This window comes from Haemorhous mexicanus, chromosome 8 (assembly GCF_027477595.1).
Source record: "Haemorhous mexicanus isolate bHaeMex1 chromosome 8, bHaeMex1.pri, whole genome shotgun sequence".
Taxonomy (NCBI): Eukaryota; Metazoa; Chordata; class Aves; order Passeriformes; family Fringillidae; genus Haemorhous; species Haemorhous mexicanus.
The window spans coordinates 1-22,235 of NC_082348.1; the positions used below are offsets into that span (position 1 = coordinate 1).

General features: G+C 39.6%; 1 protein-coding gene across 4 annotated transcripts; it reads right to left on the reverse strand.

Annotated features, from left to right (window-relative positions):
- Positions 1-655: 655 nt before the first annotated feature.
- MARCHF7 (membrane associated ring-CH-type finger 7) lies at positions 656-21,754 on the reverse strand. Of its 4 annotated transcripts, none has more exons than XM_059852363.1 (9): positions 21,636-21,754; positions 15,855-16,005; positions 11,582-11,740; positions 9,342-9,510; positions 7,563-7,730; positions 4,849-5,962; positions 4,429-4,598; positions 3,093-3,202; positions 656-1,730 (listed from the first exon to the last, which is right to left on the reverse strand). In XM_059852363.1, the coding sequence occupies exons 2-9, from the start codon at positions 15,993-15,995 to the stop codon at positions 1,602-1,604; spliced, it is 2,160 nt and encodes a 719-aa protein (XP_059708346.1). In that variant the 5' UTR covers positions 15,996-16,005; positions 21,636-21,754; the 3' UTR covers positions 656-1,601. The 4 variants fall into 4 exon arrangements, with proteins under 4 accessions (XP_059708346.1, XP_059708350.1, XP_059708349.1 ...); XM_059852367.1 differs by lacking the exon at positions 21,636-21,754 and having other exon boundaries at positions 4,849-5,002; positions 5,168-5,962; XM_059852366.1 differs by lacking the exon at positions 21,636-21,754 and having other exon boundaries at positions 4,849-5,080; positions 5,168-5,962.
- Between the last annotated feature and the right edge of the window lie 481 nt (positions 21,755-22,235).

Consider the following 22,235-nt stretch of genomic DNA (forward strand, 5'->3'; position numbering starts at 1 on the left):
GTTATTTCAGCTGCAAAATGTTTGTGGTAGCAACTTGTGATATCATCTTCATGTTCTACAGTCTGTAGAACACATCAATTTTGAAAGCGGCAAACAAACAAGTGTCAGTTCAGTGAAAACCATTCCTAGAAACTGTGATGCAGAAAAACAATCACAGTAAGGACTTGCATTAGTTAAATCCATTTCATTTAATTCATGACTAATATGACAAAACAGAACCCTCAGAATGAATGTGGTTCAGGAAAAATGCATAAATACAATTAAGTTCTTGTTTATAAATAAAATCTTAAGAGCATGATTACTATTGGGCAACCGTGGTGGTTTGATGTAAGAAACACATGGTATCAAAACCCAAAGCCAAAATTCCTACGATTAAAAAGTCTCAGCCAAGTGATTTTCTTTTGTCACTGCCAATCTGCATCACTGCTTCAGTTAAAAGCCCAGCTACTGAGACAGCAGATAACAAGAGTTTCCACAGCTTACTCATATGCTTGATATAAAATACTAGCATTGGTGCTCTCACTGGTTTAAAATGCAGTGTCACACACAGAAGTATGTAATGCCTCCTCCGATGGAAAACCAGTAAAAACATCTTCTGCAATACACTCAAGCTAACAATCCGTGCTGGATGCTGACTACAATTATATCATGTGTCTTTTGTATCTCTGCACTTGTAGCACAGAAACTGGAGCACGGAATACAAGCTCTACATTGGATCTGTACAGAAAAGAGGAGCACTGCTCTAATACATTAGAAGATTAGGTAGAGCACAGTCCTGCCTCTTCCAAAGATCTACTACCTTCTAGCAGTCAACCATTTCCATGTGCACTGGAAAAGGTTAATACTGTCACTCCTCTGTATGTAAGAAAAAAATAAAAATAACTGCCTTTTCAGGAGCTCAGTTTACTAAGAGCATTGATTAATTATCTAGTATCAAATAAACATGTAGCAAACTGGATTTATGAGTGAATCACTGTGCAGAAAGAACTCTGTATGCTGATCTCTTACTGGTTAAAGGTGTACTTAACACGTCCCTAAGCCAGACCTTTCAAGTGATGAGAATGCAGTCAAACACAACTAATAAAGAGTTTGGACTAATACCAGAGAACTCACACTACAGCTATAGGCTGTTGCAGAATGTTAATATTCAAGTACACATTTAGGTGTACTCTGGCAGACAAGCACTAGTCTAGTGCACTAGACAAACACAAGTTCTAGACCTTTGCAATACAGACTTGCATAATGAGAAAAATTAAACAAACCAGGTAGTCTAGCATTCTTGAATGCATGTTTGGCACAGAGAGAGATTAGCCTTCCAGTTTTGCATAAATTCACAATAATCACAACAACATGTATGCTAACTGTATGATGTGTGCTAACTAATGAATTACCAACAACTTTGACAGAAAGTATTCTGAAGCAGAGTACCTGCAATTACGTAGTACCTTCAGCTTCCAATCAAACACAGCACACTGACAAGCACAGCCCATTTTAAACCTAAATTTGTTTTAAAAGCGTGTTTCTTGGGTATCTAGCTCCTAGGTCACTCAAGGTAACAATCTGCTTCCAAGTTCTCTGTATGAGTAATTCCTGCCAGAAAATCACTGCATACTTACTCTGACACGTGTGCTGGCCTCATTTGCAGTTCCTAACATATCAGAAAAGCGCTGCTCGCATAAATGTAACAACACTACAAGGTAGAGACCAGAGCTGATAAATTCATAGTCTGCCTTAAAGGAGATCAAAAGAAACATTCAGAATGTCAGTAATACATCTGTATAAATGATTCAAGTAGAACAATTAGATTTTAATGAAATTATTACAGATTTATCTCTAGTTGTTCCAAAAGAATTAGGAAAATGTAATACTAAAAATTTAAGTTACTGAAAAGCTATTTATACTTCTGGTCCTTCCCATCCACCCCAAATCTAACATGTTATCCTTGAAGATAAATAGAGTTCTACAAATTAAATCTCTGTCAGCCTGATTAGTTCAGAGAAAAGAACGTGCGAGTCGGAGTATTATACTTGGAGAAATGAAACCAGTATTGCTGTTTCTTCTCCATGGTCCCAAGGCTTTACAGAAAGCCAAAATAAAGGAATATATTTTAAGAATGTTATGATGCTATAAATATTTGGGAAATTCCTTTACCTCCTAAAGGATAAGAGAAAAATTTTAGAAATGCTACTGCTGAACAGATAATTTAGTCAATTCTTTAGCAAAAAAAATTAAAAGTTCTTATTTCTATTAAAGTGCAGTGACATCAACCAATAAGCACTAGCACTAAAAAAAGATGTCTTGAGATAGATAGACTTTTCAGAGACTTCCCCAATTGATAGGAATTTGAGTACTAGGGTAAGAACTTACTTTAAATAATAAAAAAATGAAAGACTGATGTTTTGTCCAAAAATTGATGTCACTTGGCATGGATTCTTACAACTTGGTATTTTCTTTAGTCTTCATATATCATCAGATTACAACCCAGAGAATAGGGGAAACCCCTCTGAATAAAGTTCATTAAAAACACCAGCTTTGTGTTATTTACTCTTTTTTAAATACTACACAATCCAGTAGGTCTAAGATATTCTATTTTAAATAACAAGAGTAATACCAATGGGCCTTTGATTATTTTTAAGTTAGGACATTTTTTGAAAGAGCAGTTAGAAACTGCTAGAACAGAGGTTAGTTTCTACCACTCTAATGAAATAAAATAAATTTGTAATTGTATGTTTAAAACAACTGCTAAACTGTGTTCAAAAACAGCTAAAAGCGACAACAACGCCTGACTGTGAAATTCAATATACTCATGCTAGAATTCACACTGCACCTATGTGGCAAACACTGGATTACAAAGCTAGATGACAGATATGCAATTAAGGAAAGAGATATTTTACACTTACTGAAAGCTCAGCTGTAGGAAGCATACCAGGAAGGTAGTGGTAGTTGGAATATTGAGGAGAAAAATCTGTTTCACATTAACATTACTTTATATGCATAACAGCCCTTCTGAAATGGAGATGCATTTGGCTTCTCTAAAGACTGCCCTCCCAGCACTAAAGCAACACTTACCAAATAAGGTAAAATATACTAACTTGTTCATTTGCATGTGCCCTATAAAGTTCATGAATGTCAAAGTCTTCCAGATTGAGATGCAACTTCTCTTTGCACAATTCACAAGTTGTCACTGCTTCCAAAGAAGAACCTGGTGGGGTGGCAGGCAAGGGGAAAACTCAGTGTCAAGTTTCAACAATCTATAACATACAACACACTCATATAAACATTAAAAACTCTACATAATTTTTGACTTTATTTTGCAGAGCAAGGTTAGAAGAAAAGCAAGCCTCTAATAGGGAATGTAGTGACATCTGCTACTGTCAGAATTTAAACCTTGTAGAATGTTTATTCTCTATCCAGCTGCACCTATTTTGCCTCACATTCACTCAGGGCATTAATATGCCTCTTCCTGCAAGTATGGCATAAAATCACTTCTTGGGCTTTCTGAATTTTACCGTGTAATCCAAAAACATACAAAAGTAAGAATAAATACACCACAACAAAGTTATTGTTAAGTAACATTTTGTCTTAAGTGCCAGTTTTAAAACAGACTCCTCCATAAGCAACATGATGAACAAAGCAAGTTGATAGTGGACTTATGTCTTCATATATAGCTAAATAATTCAAATTCTTTTTCTTCTACAGGCTCAAGCTTCTAAAACATCCCTTTGCTGATGTGTGTCCTCTGGTGCTGAGTAAAAAAGTCATTAGATACTAGCACCTTCCTTTGGTATAAAGTATTTCATGTCTTTTATCAAGCCACCTACTTTTAAGAATACTGCAGGTAACAGTTACTAACCAGTCAATCAATCTGTTACAAAATATTTCTACAGCATGCAGTATCTGAAGTGTTTCTTAAAGAATTATACATGCACTTTTAAGTAATTTTTGAACAAGCATTTTTTAAAGTGCCTTGAATGGGAGTTAGTATCTTTAAGAAAAAATTAACATACTTTAGTTACAATTCAAAATAATTTCTGGATTTTCAAATTCCTATCACTGCTAACAGTTAGCTCAGCTACAGAAGTCTTGGAAAAAAAGCACAACCATTTCCGTAAGGAAAGGTGGGGAACAAATGCCACCCAAAGTGGTACCACTGAAGCGGCAGAGTAATTCTAAAGCTACGCTTCTGCAATGTTATCTTTCGTCCAACATCTTAGTAGACAACCCCAAAAAATGCAGTTCTCTAAACAAGAAATACAGTTCTTGAAGCTACTCACATGAGAGGCTGCACAGAACACAAAAAGCTGGAAGTGCCACACTACTGTTTGTCCCCCCTGCTTGCTTTTCAACTAAATACTCCAGTAAGTGCAATCCTTCCAGTAAGCCTCCCTGTATAACTGGAAGTCTACCTTGGTCTACAGTTTGCTTTACCTGAATTTATCTTCGACTGCAGCCATTTTTTCATGCACTCCTGATGAACATACCGCAGGCTTCCAGTGCATTTGCATGGCTCTATTAAAAGGTTGTCAGAACTTGCAGAGGACATCTGACAGATTCTGCATAAGTCACCCTCTTCATCTTCAGAATCTTCTAAAAGCAGGCTGAATAGGATGGAATACCAACAAATGCTGTGACATTTCAGGTAGGACTTTTTATAATGAGAATTCCACTTATCAAACTGTCCTCAAACCCATGAGAATTAAAACAAGTTTCTTTAAAGACAAAAGTGAGAACACAACTGAGTTGTCACCTCCTCTAAAGTAAAGTTTCCTTTTAAAATCATGATTGCAGAAAGCTCTCTCAGGTTAGAACAGGTACATTTTACTGTTGCAAAAGAACATATTAACATACCTTTCTTTAATTTTCTGGAGTCTTTCTGGATCTCTTGAAGGTGGTATTTTAGACTTGCCACTTTCTTGTCCATCAGACTGATTCCAGCCAGAGGGAATAATATCTACAGTTATCATAAGATTGTCAGACAGACTGCTTCCTAATGTTGGAGGCACTGCAAAGCGAAAGAGAGAAGCAGGCAGAATTCCTGAACGTCTTCCACTGGAGGCTGAATCCGGTGGGGAGGCAGTAGCTGTAGAAATAACAGATACTGCAGGCGTTGGTCTGCTAACAGAAGCCCGAGGAGGGCTATCTGATGCTTCAAGGGAGGTCTCCTCACCTGACTCTCTCCTTCTAAAGACATGTTGTGATCTAGCAGTTGTATCAGGGGTAGAGATCCTTGCAGATTCATCTCGTCCTTCTCTTCTTCTTCTGGAAAAGAGAGGCGTACATCTGTTCCTCAAAGAGGATGACAACCAGGATCCTGTGCTCCTACTTTCAGTGTCTGGTCTGTAACTTTCCCCATCAGAATCAGAGTTGCGATTCTGTGAAACTCCTGATAAACCCCATCTTCGTCCAAGAAAACTGAACCCCTGAGAAGCTTCGGATGACTGAAGTCCTGGAACCTCCGGAGTTGCAGCTCCATTACTACTTGACAGAGCAGTAGCTTGAACTCTTGGGACCACTGTTGACTCTTCAGGGCCTAACGATCTTGTATGCAATGGGTCTTGGCTAGACCTTCGAGAGAAAAATGTAGACGACATACTAGATGCTAAACGAGACAGCAGCTGTCTGGTCGTGCGCCTCCCTTCACTGTCAGCTCCAGACTCATTCAATGACCTCTGAGAGGATAAAATCCTTTCGGAACCACTTGAGGAAGGGGGTTCATCTCTAATGGCAGTAAGAGGAAATGCTGGCTGCACACTCCTCTGGGGTGATTCCAATTCATTTCTCCTTTGTCTTGAAGAATAGCTGGATCTTGAAGAGCTAACGTTAGAGTCTCTGTTGAAAAAAGATGGCTGATGATCAGAAGGCAACTGGCGGTTCATGGGTGCATTCAGCCTCAAAGTGCTTAATGAGTTTTCTTTTGGTCTTGCTCCCTCTGCGTATGAAGAGGCAGGCCTGTCTTGAAGATCTGTTGCAGAAAAGCAGAGGGAAATACTATGACGATGTGCACAAACACATCAGGAAACATTCAAGGTTAGGTTCAACAGGGCTCTCGGCAACCTGTACTAAATGAAGATGTCCCTGCTCACTGCAGGGGGATTGGACTAGGGGACTTTAAAGGTCCCTTCCAACTCAAACCATTCTATCATTCTAACAAGCACATCTTCTGTAAATGCTGAGTATCTCAACACACTGAGAAGAACTGCACTGTAGATGAACCGTAGTTCACATGAAGCAGCTGAGGTGGCTAGTCTCCTTCCTCCTAGACCCAGGAGCTGCACTGGGTGGTTGTGGGTGGGAAAAGGGGGAAGAAGAAACAAGCATGGAGAGATGAAGGTAGGAAACAGAAGCTCTCTATGTAGTCTCAATTTAAAAGCTTTCATCTTTGCAGTTTTGGTGACTTTCTTTTAACGGGTTCTGCCTTGCAATCACAATTTACTGCTAAAGATGAGCTTCATTTATCTGGCAGATTCCAGCTAACAAAACATCTGCACAGATGCCAATCATCTACCATATGCTTTTGATTACACATTGGGGAACACAGCTGGGAGTTTTTTAATAGCACTTAATAGCAGCACTACTGCTAGAAATGCAGCATAGACAGTACAAAGCAAGGCTGCTCCCCAGTCCACTTTTTCCATTAGGCTCTACCAGGCAGAGTAGCTGAACTGTCCACTTACTAAAAAGTGCTAGGAGTATGATGACATCAAAACATACTCTTCTGTCAAGGCAAGACTCCAGGACAAATTCTGAGAGTAGTTTTTAGCTTTTCTGTTTATCTTCTATACTTAGAAATGTGGCATTTTCTTTAACTTCTGTATTATAAAATACAACTAATGCATCTGCAAAAGGCTGCAGATCAAGACTAATGGTGAGCTTCCCCTGAGACAGTTTTAGAAGGTCACAGCACTCTGAACAGAAAGTGAAAATTACAGTGCTGAAGTCCTTACTAGTCCTAGCCATTGCCACAAGACAAACCTCTCAGCTCATGTCAAATGTGTGCTTATTCATTTTTATTTTCAGTGATCGAGCAGTTTTCCCTAATAACCACCTGAGAACCCAAATAAAAAGAGATAATATGCACCTTTAAGAAAAAACTTTCCTAGGTCAAATCAACATTATTTCTCTTCCCATAACTAAATACAAAGTGATTTTAAGACAAGTAAGAAACGAGCTTTACTTTACTTTAGGTGACCATCAACACCACAATGCATCTACAAGCTAAACCATTCATATATCCTTCGATGGTTTGGTCAACGCATGGAAAGTGGCCAACTAACTTTATTTAAAAGGATACTTTAAAATCTATTTTGTGTTCATGTTTTGAATAAAAAATTAAAAACACATGCCCAGTGAAGTTTTGGATGCTCAATCCCTGGAAGTGTTCAAGACCACATTGGAGGAGGCTTTAAACAAGCTGGGACAGTGGAAAATGTCCCTGCTTACGGCAGACGGTGGAACAAAAGGTGCTTTCCAAACCAAATCATTCTGTGATCCTATGAACATGTTAAGAAACTAAAAGCCGTACAAACTGTAGGTTTATGAGCTTTCAGGTACACGAAACATACATGTTGAAGGTGAAAAGTCACTGTTTCCGTAGCTGGGATCCAGCAGGTTATTAACAGACAGATCTGTTCTTCTTTCTAACTGTGTTCGCTCTCTCACCAGATCAGTTCCAAGGGAGCCAAGCATTACTGATGAAGATCTAGGAATCCTACTGCATCTCCAGGAAGAATCTAGAAAGAAAAAGTAAATAAATCCCCTGTCTTTGTAATCATCTAAAAATCCATTAAAATTGGCACTTACACAGACATTTTTGCTATTCATATCAAGGGCAAGTTCACCACTAGGCTGACCAAGGACCCAGCTGCCAACATAAAGCTAAGTGCACTCTGCTGATGCAGGCACTTACTTCATCTTGCAGAAAGTTGGTTCTGAAAGCTACATCAAACAAAAAGAAGTAATACTTTTGTGAAGAGTCAGACCCATTAACACTCTTACAGGACAGAAGAGGAAGAGAAGTAGCATCTTGCCTCCTAATGGTAGCTAGTTTTTAAAAAGGTTTCACATTATAGCAAAACAGCAGCTTGAGACTTAGCAAATGCTGCCATTCTACTTGACACTACTTAAATGAAATTTCATTTCTCATAAAAACAGCTGATGAAGCTTAAATGCAGTTTAGACACAACTTTAAGAACCATGACTAGCACTGTCCTTGTTCATATTACAGAGCAAAACACTTCAGCGTAAAAATGGATCTTTTTTATTAACAGCTCCAACAACTGCATAGCAAGCTGTATATACATCAGCTGGGGACAAAACTCTAGTTCCAAGAGTCTTCTTCAATGGCTCTGAAAAATTCACCTTGATATCACTTCATTGCTAACTTAGAAAAAGAAATTTAATCACTCATTGGTCGGCAGTGTGACAACCAACCTACGTAGAAATGGAAAGATAAACAGTCCTACACCATAATGAGAAATGTTAATGGTTGTCGTTTTATTAACAGAGTAAGAAAGTATCAATAATACTGAGGTTTGAGCAAGAATTCATTAATTTTTATTTGGATGTCTGTGTGATTTCATAAGGGGTTATTAAAAAACCCATTAATCCATACTCACAAGGGTAATCTGAATTAATTTAATGATCTGTATCAAAATGGCTTAGAAGTATTTTCAGTGTAAGGTTTTGACTGTTACTTCCTGAGCTTTAGACTTCTGATGGCATATTGCATCAATTCTGTCTATCCAAGTTTCACAAACTTACCCACAGCTTCAATGAAAATCTCATGTTTTCCTGAAAGAGCTCTTAGTGTAGAATGTTTCTTTAGCCAGGACCTAGAGAATGACTTCAGGCCCTGCTAAAAAAGGAACACTTTCTACCCCAACCCCTAACAACAGTGCTCTAACCAGCCATGACACTGTGCTTGAACTATTGCTAAGTATGGTAAAGATTTCCTTTCTGCTGTCCCTGGCACACAATGATGTATCAACACCATTTGCCTCATGAAATAAGAGCAGCTGCACTCATTCTTTTCTTGAAATCTTAACCAATGAAGGTATGTTTGAGCCATGAAGCTCAGCTTGACCACAAATGGAATAGGTACAGGTAATAATTCTGAAATGATATGAGTACAACTGGACTTTCAAAAGATCATGTAAACTGCATACTCGGAACTTTGGACACTGTTATCATTGCCAAGATACTCTTCAGACAGGCATAAATTTTCATTAATTAAGAAAGATATAAGCATAATATTTGAAGCAAGTATTTTAAAACTTGGTAAAACCTGATCTTACTACTCAGACAATTTTGATGTAACTCAGCTCAAGCAATCAACCACTCACCTGAAAAGGCAGCCAAGCCATTACTTCTCACAGAAGAGGTAGATGTACAAGATAGTTTAGGTCTCTTTGAGTCACTATCTTGCTGCTGGCTATGCAGTCTTGGATATGCTCCCTGAGTTCTCTCAGACTCACCATAACACCCAGATGTGAAATGAGGGGAAGATGTAGACTGAAATAACATTAAAAAATAAATTACATAGTACATCAGATGCGCTTACACTGCACAAAAGTGTACATAACATCAAACTCACAAACACTGTAAAGAATAACTTTAGATACAAAACCTTTCCTTTAAAAATAAAGTAGGAATTATGCTTGTGCTCTTGATTAGTATTTCTAGGTTTGCTCAATACAGTCCTATCAACAAAAGTCAGTTTCTATAACATTCAACATTTCATTTCCTTTCCAGACAGACGTGGCTTACAACAAAAAATTGTTGCAAAAAGGGGGGGAAATTATATTCCTATCCTGTAAGATGCTATAAACACAATCAAATATAGCTTTTCAGATCCCCAAGGGACCACATTTTGCTGTCAAGAAATGGCCAAAACTGAAGAGCTACATTATTTTATTTAACAGTTTAACTAATCCAACTTATTTTTTATCAGCCTAAAACATAATTAGCTAAGAAGTGAGCTTCAGGAAAATTGTTTGAAACAAGTATATTTTGCTTACAATAAGCTTAAGTGCAACTGAAGGATTTCAGAGTAAAGAACAGGTACAAAGCAATTTTTGCAGTGTACAGCACTGAAATAAAACAGCTTTCAAAAACTAGCACTATAGGACCTAGAAAAAAAAGTCTGGAATAGCCTACAAAGCTGTTTATCTGGTTACTTACAGTTAAGGCATTCATTATCTATTTTAAATACTTCGAGTTTATTTTTTTCATATTAAAAAAAAAAAGTTAAGCTCAATCAAAAAGCAGAATTGAGCTGTTTGCCTTCCCAGAAACTATCCACAACCAAGATCCTTTAAAGATCAACCAAATTAGAGCATGTTATATCTGTGGTTTATTTCTACTTAGTTATGGTTTTTACTAAGTTTAAGCCACAACTTCTTACTCTTTCACACCAAGACATCTCTTAAGTATTTCCCTCATCTCATCAAAAAAAAACAGAGAAACAAACCAACATTCAGAAACCAAGTACAAAGCCAGAATACTTTCCCTTATTAATCTTCTATTTAACATATCATTTATTTTTCAATCATTTACTACTTGATATGTGGAATTTTCGGAGTGCCTTCTGCAAGGTTCACTTGCATTACAATTTAAGAGAATAATTAACCTTCTTGGGGAAAAAAAAGGTTTTCACCTTGAAAATCATAGCACTAATTTAACGAGATATGTAGACTACTTAGAAGCACAGATTCCATTTGCATTTAAACTATAGGTAGATATCTACCATGACCTCCCCTGAAGGCCAACACGTGCACACTAGTCCCTCCCTCCTCACCCTCCAATATCTCAGTGTCTTCACCTTCGACTCACCTAAGAAAACCAACACCTCTTTAATGACGTGAGCCCAAACATCTTTCCCTTTGAGAGTGAATTTTTATTTCACTATCGTCCCGACAAACTTGTTCAGTTTTCTGCTTTTCCTATCTTAATATTTCTACCACGCTTTAAAGTGTTTTACTGTCACTCTACAACGCATAAGCATGTCACAAGCAAACCACTTTATTCTTGGAGTCACCAAGGCACATTCTAGAACCCAGTTAAGGGCCTGAGTCTTGAATCTCAGGTAACCATTCTTTTGCTTGTAAGTAAGAACTATCACACTATGAACTACGCCTCACAATTTAATTTCCCAAAGTAGGTCTTCAAACCCATGAACTTCGCGTTAACTCAAAAAGCTAGTACCACCCAAGAAACACCCCGCTGGAAATATCTGAGGGAACAAGTATAAGTAATATGAACTTTGCCATCCACAGGACTATAACATGTCTGAGATTCTAATCACCCCCTCCTTTTTTCTTTTTAAATGGCCTTAACAGAACTACTGACTTTAAATATATTTCTTAACACTTAGTAAAACTAATATACATCACTATTTTCATCCTTTGAATGTTTTTAAACGCTGCTATCTTCTACCTTTTGCTCCATCTTGAATTAGTAAGATCTACTTTTCTAAAAATGTTACAGAGAACCCCTGCTGGCAGCTTTTCAGATTCGGAAGACTAAAATAAAACCCTGGAGTTTCAATATTTTTTCCCAATTATCACACATTAACAGCTCTCACCAATCTGCTTCTGCTTCCCAAAAATCTTCCAGAATGAGGGTGATCAAGTGTCCCTGAGTAGCGAGTTGGAGACGACGCTGAAAGCTTCCAAGGAGTTTCACGGGTGTCCCTTTCTCCAATTCTCCAGTCTCTACTGGAGCTATTCAATAAACTGGATTCCTGAAAAACAACGTGATTATCATATGCATCTTGTAACTCAAAAATAACTCAGTATCTGGTCTGAGTACTGAAAATACAGGGAAGTGGATGCAGTAACAAATCTGGGAACATTTAATAAGAAACCTTGAGGGATAGTCAAGAAATGAAACAGGCTTAGAGACAACCATTGGCAAAAGGAAAGTTTTGTTTTTCTAAAGTACTTTTTAGCAGCTCCTTCATCTGTCCTCTGTTTTGAACTAGGACAATAAAAAGTCAAAATCTAAGACTTTTGAGGCATTGGCCTGACTTAGGTACTGCAGCAGAAGGGCAGAATTAAGGGCCTAATTTTTAAGTGTTATGCAAAAAACCCCACAGGAGTAGAAAGGGATCTCTATAACAACAAAAGCACCTCTTCGGCCACTAAAACAAGCTGAATTTCAATTAATAGATTATAATTGAGGAACGAGACTGCAATTTAATTTGCTCCCTAGAATAATCATGGAGATTAGCAAAATTAATAGAAATAACAGAAATGCAACCATTTTATTAACTCTAAGCAGCATTTTTGAGTGATTATTTGTCCATTCTCTTCCTATGAACTATGAGTACTATAAACACAGTAGTTGCTGTCACCATTTCTTAAAAGCAACAACAAAGCATTCAAAGCCAAACCAAAACAATACAAAAATCTCAGCTTGTTTTCTTCCTTCATTTCAGCTTCAGACTATTTAAAATCCCTTGTCAGAACTTAATAATTAAAGCCCTACATAAGGTATTCTGGTTATGGTGTTTATTTTCAGTAGCTGAAAAATGTTATCGGGAAAACATTCAGAACAATTTTATAAACTGCTCTTGACCCTATGCTTCCACTGAAAAAAAATAAACTTATAATTCATTTGTCATAGAATGTTTACTATGTTGTATCATAAAGGATAGGATTTTTTTTCTCATACCATGACACGAGTTCGATTTTTTTATTTTAAAGTTACCTGGCAACAACACTACATCCCATACATCTGATTAGTTTACAATTAACCTCTTCATTATGCCTCCTCAGATAAGCAGGGGCTAGTACCCAGATTGATCTCAAAAGTGCATGACGTACAAGAATACCACACGTGCATGAAAAAAAAAAAAAAACACAAAACAACAAACCCACCCAACAGAAACCTTTCTTATTTGTTAGCCCTAATCAAAACCAAATATAAATTTGACTGATCTGTCCCAGAAGTTTTTGAGTTAACTTATAATCAAGTGTTCTCTCTATAGAAATTCTGTATTAAAAATCCAAGTCCTCCTTATACCTAAAGAATTACTGATAGTCCAAGTTTTTATTCTAAATGAAAAATTTTTAATTATTTGTAACTGAACTAGATCTTAAATACTTTATGGTAGGTTTCTGAATGGATTAACAAAGTGAAAACACCTGTCCTTTGTATTCCTTTCTGACTGGACTTAAAACTTTCTTGCTCCAGCCTCTGTAATCTTAACCTGTCAGCAGTAAGGCAGTTTATTCCTTCCAGCTCTGTAAATACCAAAGGTTAGTCAAAAGAGGGAGCTTCCTACAGTTTTATCAGTTTTAAGCACCAGAGTTGTGTAATGAGTTCTCAGACTACCTTCTACAAACCAGGAGTGGAAAAAAAGGATACAACATAATCTTCTATACAAATATTTTCCCTGCTGTTTTAACTGGCAAGTGTTATGAGATCATTCCTCAGCTCAGAAGCACTTTGCTCAACAAGAAATAGTCAAAAGAATACAGAGTGCAGTGAACACATTGCAGTTCATGTAATGGATGAAATAATGAAAGATACATTGTGTCAAAATCTTTTAACAGCACCAGTTCAGCTGAAGACTTCTGATCAATGGCTTTCAGTATATGTACACTGTGTGGACTGCATCCATATATATCTCTACAAAAGAGTAAGATTGTTCGATTTGCTTTTGCTGAGCAGCCAGACAGCGAAAAACATGCCGGACTCCAAAATGCAAAAATTACTGACAACTGCTTCCCCTTGTACATTCAGCCCATATATTGTAGCCTATATAATAACAAGCACATGCATGCTGAAGATAACAAAAATGTAACACACATGCACTTAACTGTGCTAAAAATAATGTTCTACTACTTGTAAAACTGCTTCTCAAAAAGGCGTTATATAATACAATGTCCCAGATAGCCTGCCAGCAGGGACCAAACTCCTAAGAATTTATTTTTTTTACAATATGAACATTTAATCACAGAGTTAAGTTTCTGCAATTTCAAAGACCAAAATGGGCTTGCATTTCTGGGCCCAAAATTGAGGTGAGAACTGCTGACAGGAGCAGAAAAAAAGCACTAAGATAATTGAGCCAAACTGCTATCTGTTGCTTCCAAGTGTCAAAAATAATTTCTACAGTAGTTTTATCTCTGCTTCCCATAATAGCCTCCCAAACTGCAAGTACCTGCACAGCGTGAATACTTCTTCTTGAGTACAGCTCCCCTTCCCCACAAAAGTAGCTTGGTTAGTGCAAAATGCTGCTTGTGAAATGGCAAAAGGCCTTTTTTCAGTCCCATGTAGTGCACAGAAAGCCCAGCTGTACCAACATATGACACGACAGGCTAATGTGAGTCTCTGTTGGTTTTGCAGAGTGTGGTTTTTGGTAGCTGCCAAAAACCTTGGGGGCCAGAGAGGTGGCTTCTGTAATTAGCTGCTGGAAGCTTCCACTATGTTTGGCAGAGCAAATCCCTGATGGCTCTGAAGATGGACGGGCTGCTGGTCAAGGCTAGGCCAATTAGAGATAGGGGTAACACTTCTTGTGGTAACACCTCTTGTGATGACAGATTTCAGAAATCAAAACAAAAGGAGGGATGCAGTTTTAATTTCAGCCACAATAGAGTAGAAGGTGAGAACGTGTGAGGGAAAACAACACAGCGACACCAAGGTCAGTGGAGAAGGAGGGGGAGGAGGTGCACCAGAACTAAGATTCCTCTGCAGGCTGTGGTGAAGACCATGGTGAAGCAGGTTGTCCCCCTGCAGCCCATGGGTCCACTGGGAATGCAGAGACCCACCCACAGCCAGTGGGGGAGGTGCTCACACTGGAGCAGGTGAATTCCTGGAGAAGGCTGTGATCCAGTGGGAGATCCGATGGAGAGAGAGGGCCCCAGCTCCCAGGCTGCAGCAGCCTGTCCTTGGAAGACTTCATCCTGTGGAAGTGTGACCCACGCCACAGTAGTTTTGGAGGACTGCTGCTCATGAGAATGGACCCATGCTGGAGAAGTTCACAGGGAACTGTCTCACATGGGAGGGACCCCTCAGCCTCACAGGGGAAGGACTCTGGACACTGAGCCAAGAGGAAGAAAACCTTGGGCGAGGAACTGACCAAAATCCCGTCTCCATGCACTGCCAGTGGGAAGGAAGGAGGGGCTGGGAGAAGAAAAGGTGTTTTTCAGGGATTATTTTACTTCTCATTATCCTCCCCTCATTTTGTTAGTAATAAATTCACTTTGTACCTTTAAGTTAAGCCTGTTTCACCCTTGGAGTGTTTTCTCACAGTCCTTATCTCAACTCATGACCCCTTCATTAAGTTTTTCCCTCCTCTGCCCAGCTGTAGCAGGGGAGGGTGAGTGAGCAAACTGTTGCGGGTGCCTGGCATTTGGCCAGTGTCAAACCACAACAGAGTCTAAAGCTCCTCCTCTTACCTCTTCAAAATATAAACACAGGAGGTGCTGCAGAACAGTATAGCCTTGTTAACTGACAATATACAGTTGTCAGTTAACACTTTTTGCATGACCAACACATTAAGTGTAACGCCCTACACACATCAAAGTTCAAACAAAACCCTCACCTCTCCCTCAACAAAAAACTCCATTTACCCAGATTTAAGATGGCAGTGGCTCATAAGAAAATAGATCCATATTATCAGAATGCCCTCTCATTCATTAAACAGCTGATTTCTAAAGGTGCAGCTACAAACAAGAGCAGGTAAAACCAGAAAATCTAGAACTACCAATTCGCTGATTACAGTCAGTGACCTGGTTAGTAAATTCTCGCATTTTAGAAATTCTGTTTGTCTAAGTTTTGGGGCTGTTCTTGGTTAAAAAAGACACTTTTAAAATCACTTATACTTTATAAAAAGGAAAAAAATATATTACCTGGTATCCAGAGTCTAATCTCCATGAAGATTCTCTTGTACTATATGCACCAGATAAACTGTTTCCACTTCTAGATCCTACAGGAGAGCTGGAAGCCTGAACAGATATCCTGCGAGGAATTCTTGAGGGTTTTGACTCCATCCTTTGTATCCTGTACAAGGACATACTGATCATTTTTTTCTCATGGAAGCAGGGAACTCATGCAAAATAGGCACAGGTCCTTCTGGGTGTAACATAAATATGACTCACACATACAAATATTTACACAATGCTTTGGTCTGACTGCATCAGCAAAATGGGGAAACAAGTTCTTATCCTAGTTATTGTAACCTCTTCTTTATATCTCCTCCCATCCCTCATTAGAAAACTACAGTCCCTTTTATGATTTTGTTACGCTATATTCTTGCAATTATAAGTGTAAGAGGTAGTCCCTTAAGAACCACACAGTACTCATATTAACGCAAAATGAGTCAGGAACAGATTACTCAGATTTCTCAAATTAATGTATTACATTTTTGCTAATGAACTGCATCTCAACACTTGCAGAAATTATATTCAGACTTATTCCTCAGGGCTGAAATTGTGAAACTTCACCCTTCTGTGAAAAAACACATCTGCAGTCTATCTGCCTTCAACTTCTCCAAAGACAGCTCCCATGGAAGCTAACACAGGCAAAGGAGCACAGGCTATCTCACAAGTGTATTCATAAATTGACTTCTCACTTGCTGAGTGTTTATCTGCCTTTTGCTCTTTCTAGGCATTTCAAAAGAAATGCTGGTGCCTTTTCCACAGGAGATGTGCTCCTATACTCATCCCTGCCCTTGAAATGGGATCTGACTTAATGTTTGCCTAAAACTCAAGGCAGCTAGTTTCTTCCTCCTCTGGATAATAGAGACAGAAGCAGACCACAAACATTAGCTCTTAAAAAAAATTAAGGAAACTGCATTATCATCAGTGGTGTGGTACACAAAGAATAGCATGACAGGTAACAAACAGATGGCAGAGAATCCCACTGATACAGGGTGACTTGCCAAAGTGGTACAGTCTAGTTAACCACTTCTAATTCTGGCCTACCCTTCTGAGAACAGGAGTAAACTATATTGATTAAAAAAAACCCTATCCATTAACAAAGCACATTTTTTTTCCCCAATTCAGTCATGCTCATCAGTATCATATTCTGCAAAAAAGCTGCTACATCAATCCTGACACACTTCATGTCTGGCTGCAGTTTCAAGGTGAGTCCACATACTCAGCACTTTGAATCTCTGCTCAAGTCACACTGAATTAAATATTCTACCTGGTAAAAGCCAATTAGTTTGTACAGAACTCCACTGACCTAACAGTATGGACAGCTGCGGTTAGTTTTCTTAACCACTGTTCTCATGCATGTTCAGTTGTTAGCTAGCTTTACAAGAGCAGCCAAAATGCTTAATCTTGCAAGTAGGACTCTAAATTATACCAGGTTTAAGTGACTGTTTACCTTTGCGTACAAAAGAGCTACTGGCCTGTATTACAGAGGACGTCTGCTTCTAGACCACACTTCCAACACCAATAAGCCGTTCGTGTTTGCCAACGCCATCACCAGGTAAACAAGATCTGGTTCGGAATCTAAAACGCTCATTTGCCCAACTTTGCATCAATATACTGAAATAATTAATTAATTTAATTTCCCAGATCCCATTTAAAACCTTTGGTAAATATTCAGCAATTTATGCAATTCTCAGTTTGTAAGCACATCTGTATCAATAACAATGTTCTAAGCAGCAGTCCAGAGCTCAAAAAAAACCAGTTAATTGTGGAAGTACACCAATTCAGTTGGATCATTAGTTCAGTAAAACGTAACAATCATATTTATTCTCAAACTGTAATGATAGTTAATCTATCCTTCAGGGTAATCTGCCATGATGTGCTCTACAAGTTTAGTACTTGCATGAAGCTTCAATAATTTTAAAAAGTAACTATCAAAGCTGCAAACTGTAAAGCTAAAATAATATCACAATAATATAGACTAGAGTGTAGGCTGGACAGAACAGCCGTATGTCTTGATGAGATCTGATACTCAAAGCACTGTTTGTCTGTGTTTTACCCTGATATAAAATACAAGGAACAAACACACAGAATAATGGATCTAATTCTGTACTATTAAGTACTCAACAAAGAGTGCTGGCATTATCTCCTCTATTATGGATCATTCTGTTTCTGAATCACTTTGTTTCAGATAGGTGTGGAACCAAATGAATTAAATAGCATAGATACAAGTCAGACACAGACACACACGGAAAATGCAAAGGTTCCAGAAGGAATGGAAGTTCCTATTAGTAGGAATTAATGTCCAGATGAGTTAGTGGAGGAGACAGAAGCGTAAGACAACTTCAAAGACTAAATTATAAATCATCTAATGCTAATAAAATTGCTTATGCACCATCCGCAGAACAGATTAAGAGCATTTACACAGATCAGGATGGGATGGAAGACTGGACACCAGAGCCAACTACCTGCAGAAGATGAAATGGAGTCCAAAATTAGCAAATTCCTTCTACAGACACACATAAATAGGCACAAGACTAATTTTCTCCTTCAGTGGTAGCCCCAAGAGGACAGGCAATGTTACTCATCAGCCTAATCTTGTAAATTAGCACAGGTTGTGATTTCAATCCAAGTAAGTCAGGATAATACTATCTATAGAGTATTTTCTTTCTATAAGTAAAGAAATCTTGCAGAAACTATATCCAAAAAGAGATGTTTAAACCAAGTTAAGGCAGCACAATATGAAAGGCAAAATTTAACGTGTCAGTTTATGTATACACACTGTGATTCATTTCCTTAATACAACCTTACTTTTTTTCTGCAGTCTTTATTTCAGCCAGGAAATGAGAAGGATCTGCTATAAAGATCAGTCAGAGTAACATAAGAATAGGCATTTGATATCTGCCATGTCTGATGCAGAAGTGAAAAGATGCTGACTACAAGGCCTTATGATCTAGGCAAAGAAATTCTGGTCAAGGAAATCAGATTAAACCTTTACCTTTACATAAAGATTTGGTGACATAAAGCATGTTGTTAAGATGAATCATTTTTAAAAATCTGCTGCCCGAGAGGTCTTCAATTTCTGGGCATCCATTATAAAATTTATTTGCAATCCAACTAGGAGAAATCACAGAATAGTTTGAACTGGAAAGGATATTTCAAGGCCATCTAGTCCAACCGCCCTGCAATAAGCAGGGACATCTTCAATGAGATCACATGGCTCAGAGTCCCACCCCACCTGACCTTGCATGTTTCCAGGAACAGAGCATCCACCACCTCTCTGGGCAATCTGTGCCCATGGTTCAATATGCTCATCATAAAAAATGCCTTCCTTAAATTTACTCCTTGTCCTATCACAACAGGCTCTACTAAATGTCTGTCCCCATCTTTCTTACAGACCCTTTTTAAATAGCTGGCTGCAAGGAGGTTTCCCCAGAGGCTTCTCTTCTCCAGGCGAAACAACCCAAATTATTTCAGCCTTTCCTCATAGTCTTACTCAGACGGACAGAAATGCAGTTGAAGTCAATGGAGCCATGACGTCCATTTACTAGATAGACAAAACTAGATCTAGGCATTCCACCTCTAGTGATCAACACTAGTAAGATGTCTTTTGGGTTTTGGAGTTTTTTCCCCAGAGTTCTCCGAATACTATTTTAGGCACTGTACCTTGAAAGCCTGAAATGCAACTGTCTTCATAGGTGGCTTGAATACAAACAAAACACATACAAGTTTTATGCTGATCATGGTAACACAATGAGGAGGTTATAAATAAGGTGAGCATGCTAAGCTATCACAGAGCAATACAACGCTCTCATGCTAAAAAAAAACCCACACTATTAAAGCCACAACAATACTTGCCTGCAAGGGGAATATTGAGCTTGTATACAAAATTTCAGAATGAGAATGGTTCCCTTAAACAGTATCATCATCTTAAGGGTTTTCCTGAAGAAAAACACTCAAAACCTCAAACATTTTGTTTACACACACAGGAATTCAACAAACCCCAAGTGGTAATTAACATGCTGTAGCAAGTTCTGTAATGACAAATAGATACCTCAATTTACACAGAAGGTAGTGAGACCAAAAAAGACTTAAATTTCTTCTCTGAGCAAACAATAACAATTATCATGGAACCAAAAACTGGGTTGTAGTCTGAACTGATTTAAAAAGCCTGTTGTTGCCAAAAAGCAAAGGAACACCTTACTCAAATATCACACCTGATGTGCCCTTCATTGAGAACCCTCGACACATCAACCAGCAAAAACGCACTTCTGGCTTCTCCATTATTTTAACACTACTCATAATCATACCCAACAATAGAAAAATGAGAACATGTACAGCAGGATGAGCAGCACTCTTCTTATCAAAGCAACGTATTTCACCAGCTTATGCCATGTTACACTATGCAGCAATCAAAACCTCATGAAAAAAACTGAAACAATTCTAGAACCTCCTGAAATAAAGGACATATGCAATACCTCTCAAAACTTGGTCAGAAATCAAGCTCTGAAATAAAACTTTTTAGTCATACCTGAGAAACAGATGACCAACTTGAAAAAGGAGGTGGAGCTGCACAGCCTATTTTGAGCACACAGATCAAATGACCTGCCTTCTTTGATCTGTCATCCCTCCAACAGCACTGTAAAAGATGAACTAGACCTAACACACCCACGGATTGACATAACAAAGTGATAAAAGATCCAAGAGGTCTTTGAGAGAAAGCAGTGTAATTTCAAAAGACAAAAACAGTTACTATCCTTAACTGTCCATTTTTATACCCCTTCCCAAAAAGGGATTCACAAAACACAGAGAGCAAATATTTCTCTTCTGCCTTGACCCTCTCTATCAATAAAAGAGGAGCAATTTCAGGTAATCACGTCTACGAGTAAGTAAGGTGTTTGCCAGCTTCCATGATTACTACCAGTTTTAAGCAATCTTGTACCCTCCATCAGAGGGAAGCATAAGCTTCACTGCCTGCTCCTAAATTAATTCTTCTAGCTTGGAACTATGCACTGACACTTCTACCTAAGACTCGAGCTCTCATGTCTCCATGTTTTTGTGAGGTTTAACATAAAACTATTCGCATGATTTCCTCCCGAGCAACCTCGGGAGAAAACATGCTCACGTGTCTTCTCGGAGCTTACTCACAATCACGTTTTTATGACAGGCAAGAAAGAGCTCACGAGTCTTTTCTCTCAGACTCCGCAATTCTTCGTTACGGCTATTTTCTCAACCTTCAATGTAGTGAAATTGACAAATAACTCGGGAGCCTCTCAGGAACCTCTCAGGAGCAAGAATATTTACAAATGTCGATGGTTGCCCACGCTGCCGCGGCTGGTGCCCTAAGGCTGGCTGTTCTCGCAGCCAGCAGGTGCTCTGCAGAGCCACCGAATGCACCTCACCTCCCCCGCCAGGCCCCGGGAAGCGGCTCGCACGACTCGGGCCCGGCCGGGGCCCGCGGCCGCACCCGGTCCCGCTACTCGGGCAGCATCTGGCCCCAACGGCCGGGCAGAGGCCGCGAGGAGAGCGGAGAGGAACAGGGGGCACCAGGTGTCACACAGCCTTGCTACGAGAGCGGGCGCGGTGCCGAGCGGCCGTTGACGGCGATGGCGGAGAGAAGGGCGGGTGGGCCGGTCCCAGCAAGGCACAAAATGGTTTCCCCGGCTCTAGCGTGAGACCGCTAGGGCGGGCGGGGCCCCGAAGCAGGAGCGGCCCGAGCCGCAGGCGGGCCCACCGCGGGCGGTCTGTACTCACCGTAACGGCCGGGCCGCCGCGCAGGCCGGGCCGGGCCGGGTCGGGCCGAGCCGCCCGCTCGCGCCGCTCCCGCAACACAATGGCGGCGGCGCGAGACCGCCCGGCTGCCTGGAACGGCCACTCCCAGCTCCCGCGAGAACTGCGGCCACGCGGGCCGGTCCCGCGGAAGGGGCGCGGCGGGGGCGGGGCCCTGAGCGCGAGCGGGGCCCGGAAAACCCTTCTGGGAGCGGTAGGATTCCCTTTAGTGCGTCCAGCAGCATCTCCAGAGACATCCGAATCGTCTTCCACGTTCAGCCTGAAAACTGCAACACGCTCTTTGAGTTTTCTTACTGTGTCGCATTCTCTTCCTTGCCTGAGCCCTGTAAATTAATTCCCCCGTCTCTCGTCAGCGGATAGAGCCGGCTGTCCGTGAAGGACGCGGTGGGATGGGGATGTTGGACAGAGCCCTCTCAACGGCAAAGCCACAGAATTGCCATTCATTTTAATTGCATTGAGGCCACAGTTTTGTCCTCTTGAAAGTAACAGACATTAGCAGCCATTTTTACTTGAAGGGGAGATGTTGCATGATGTTAGAAATCAGGAGATAATCTTCCCAAATTC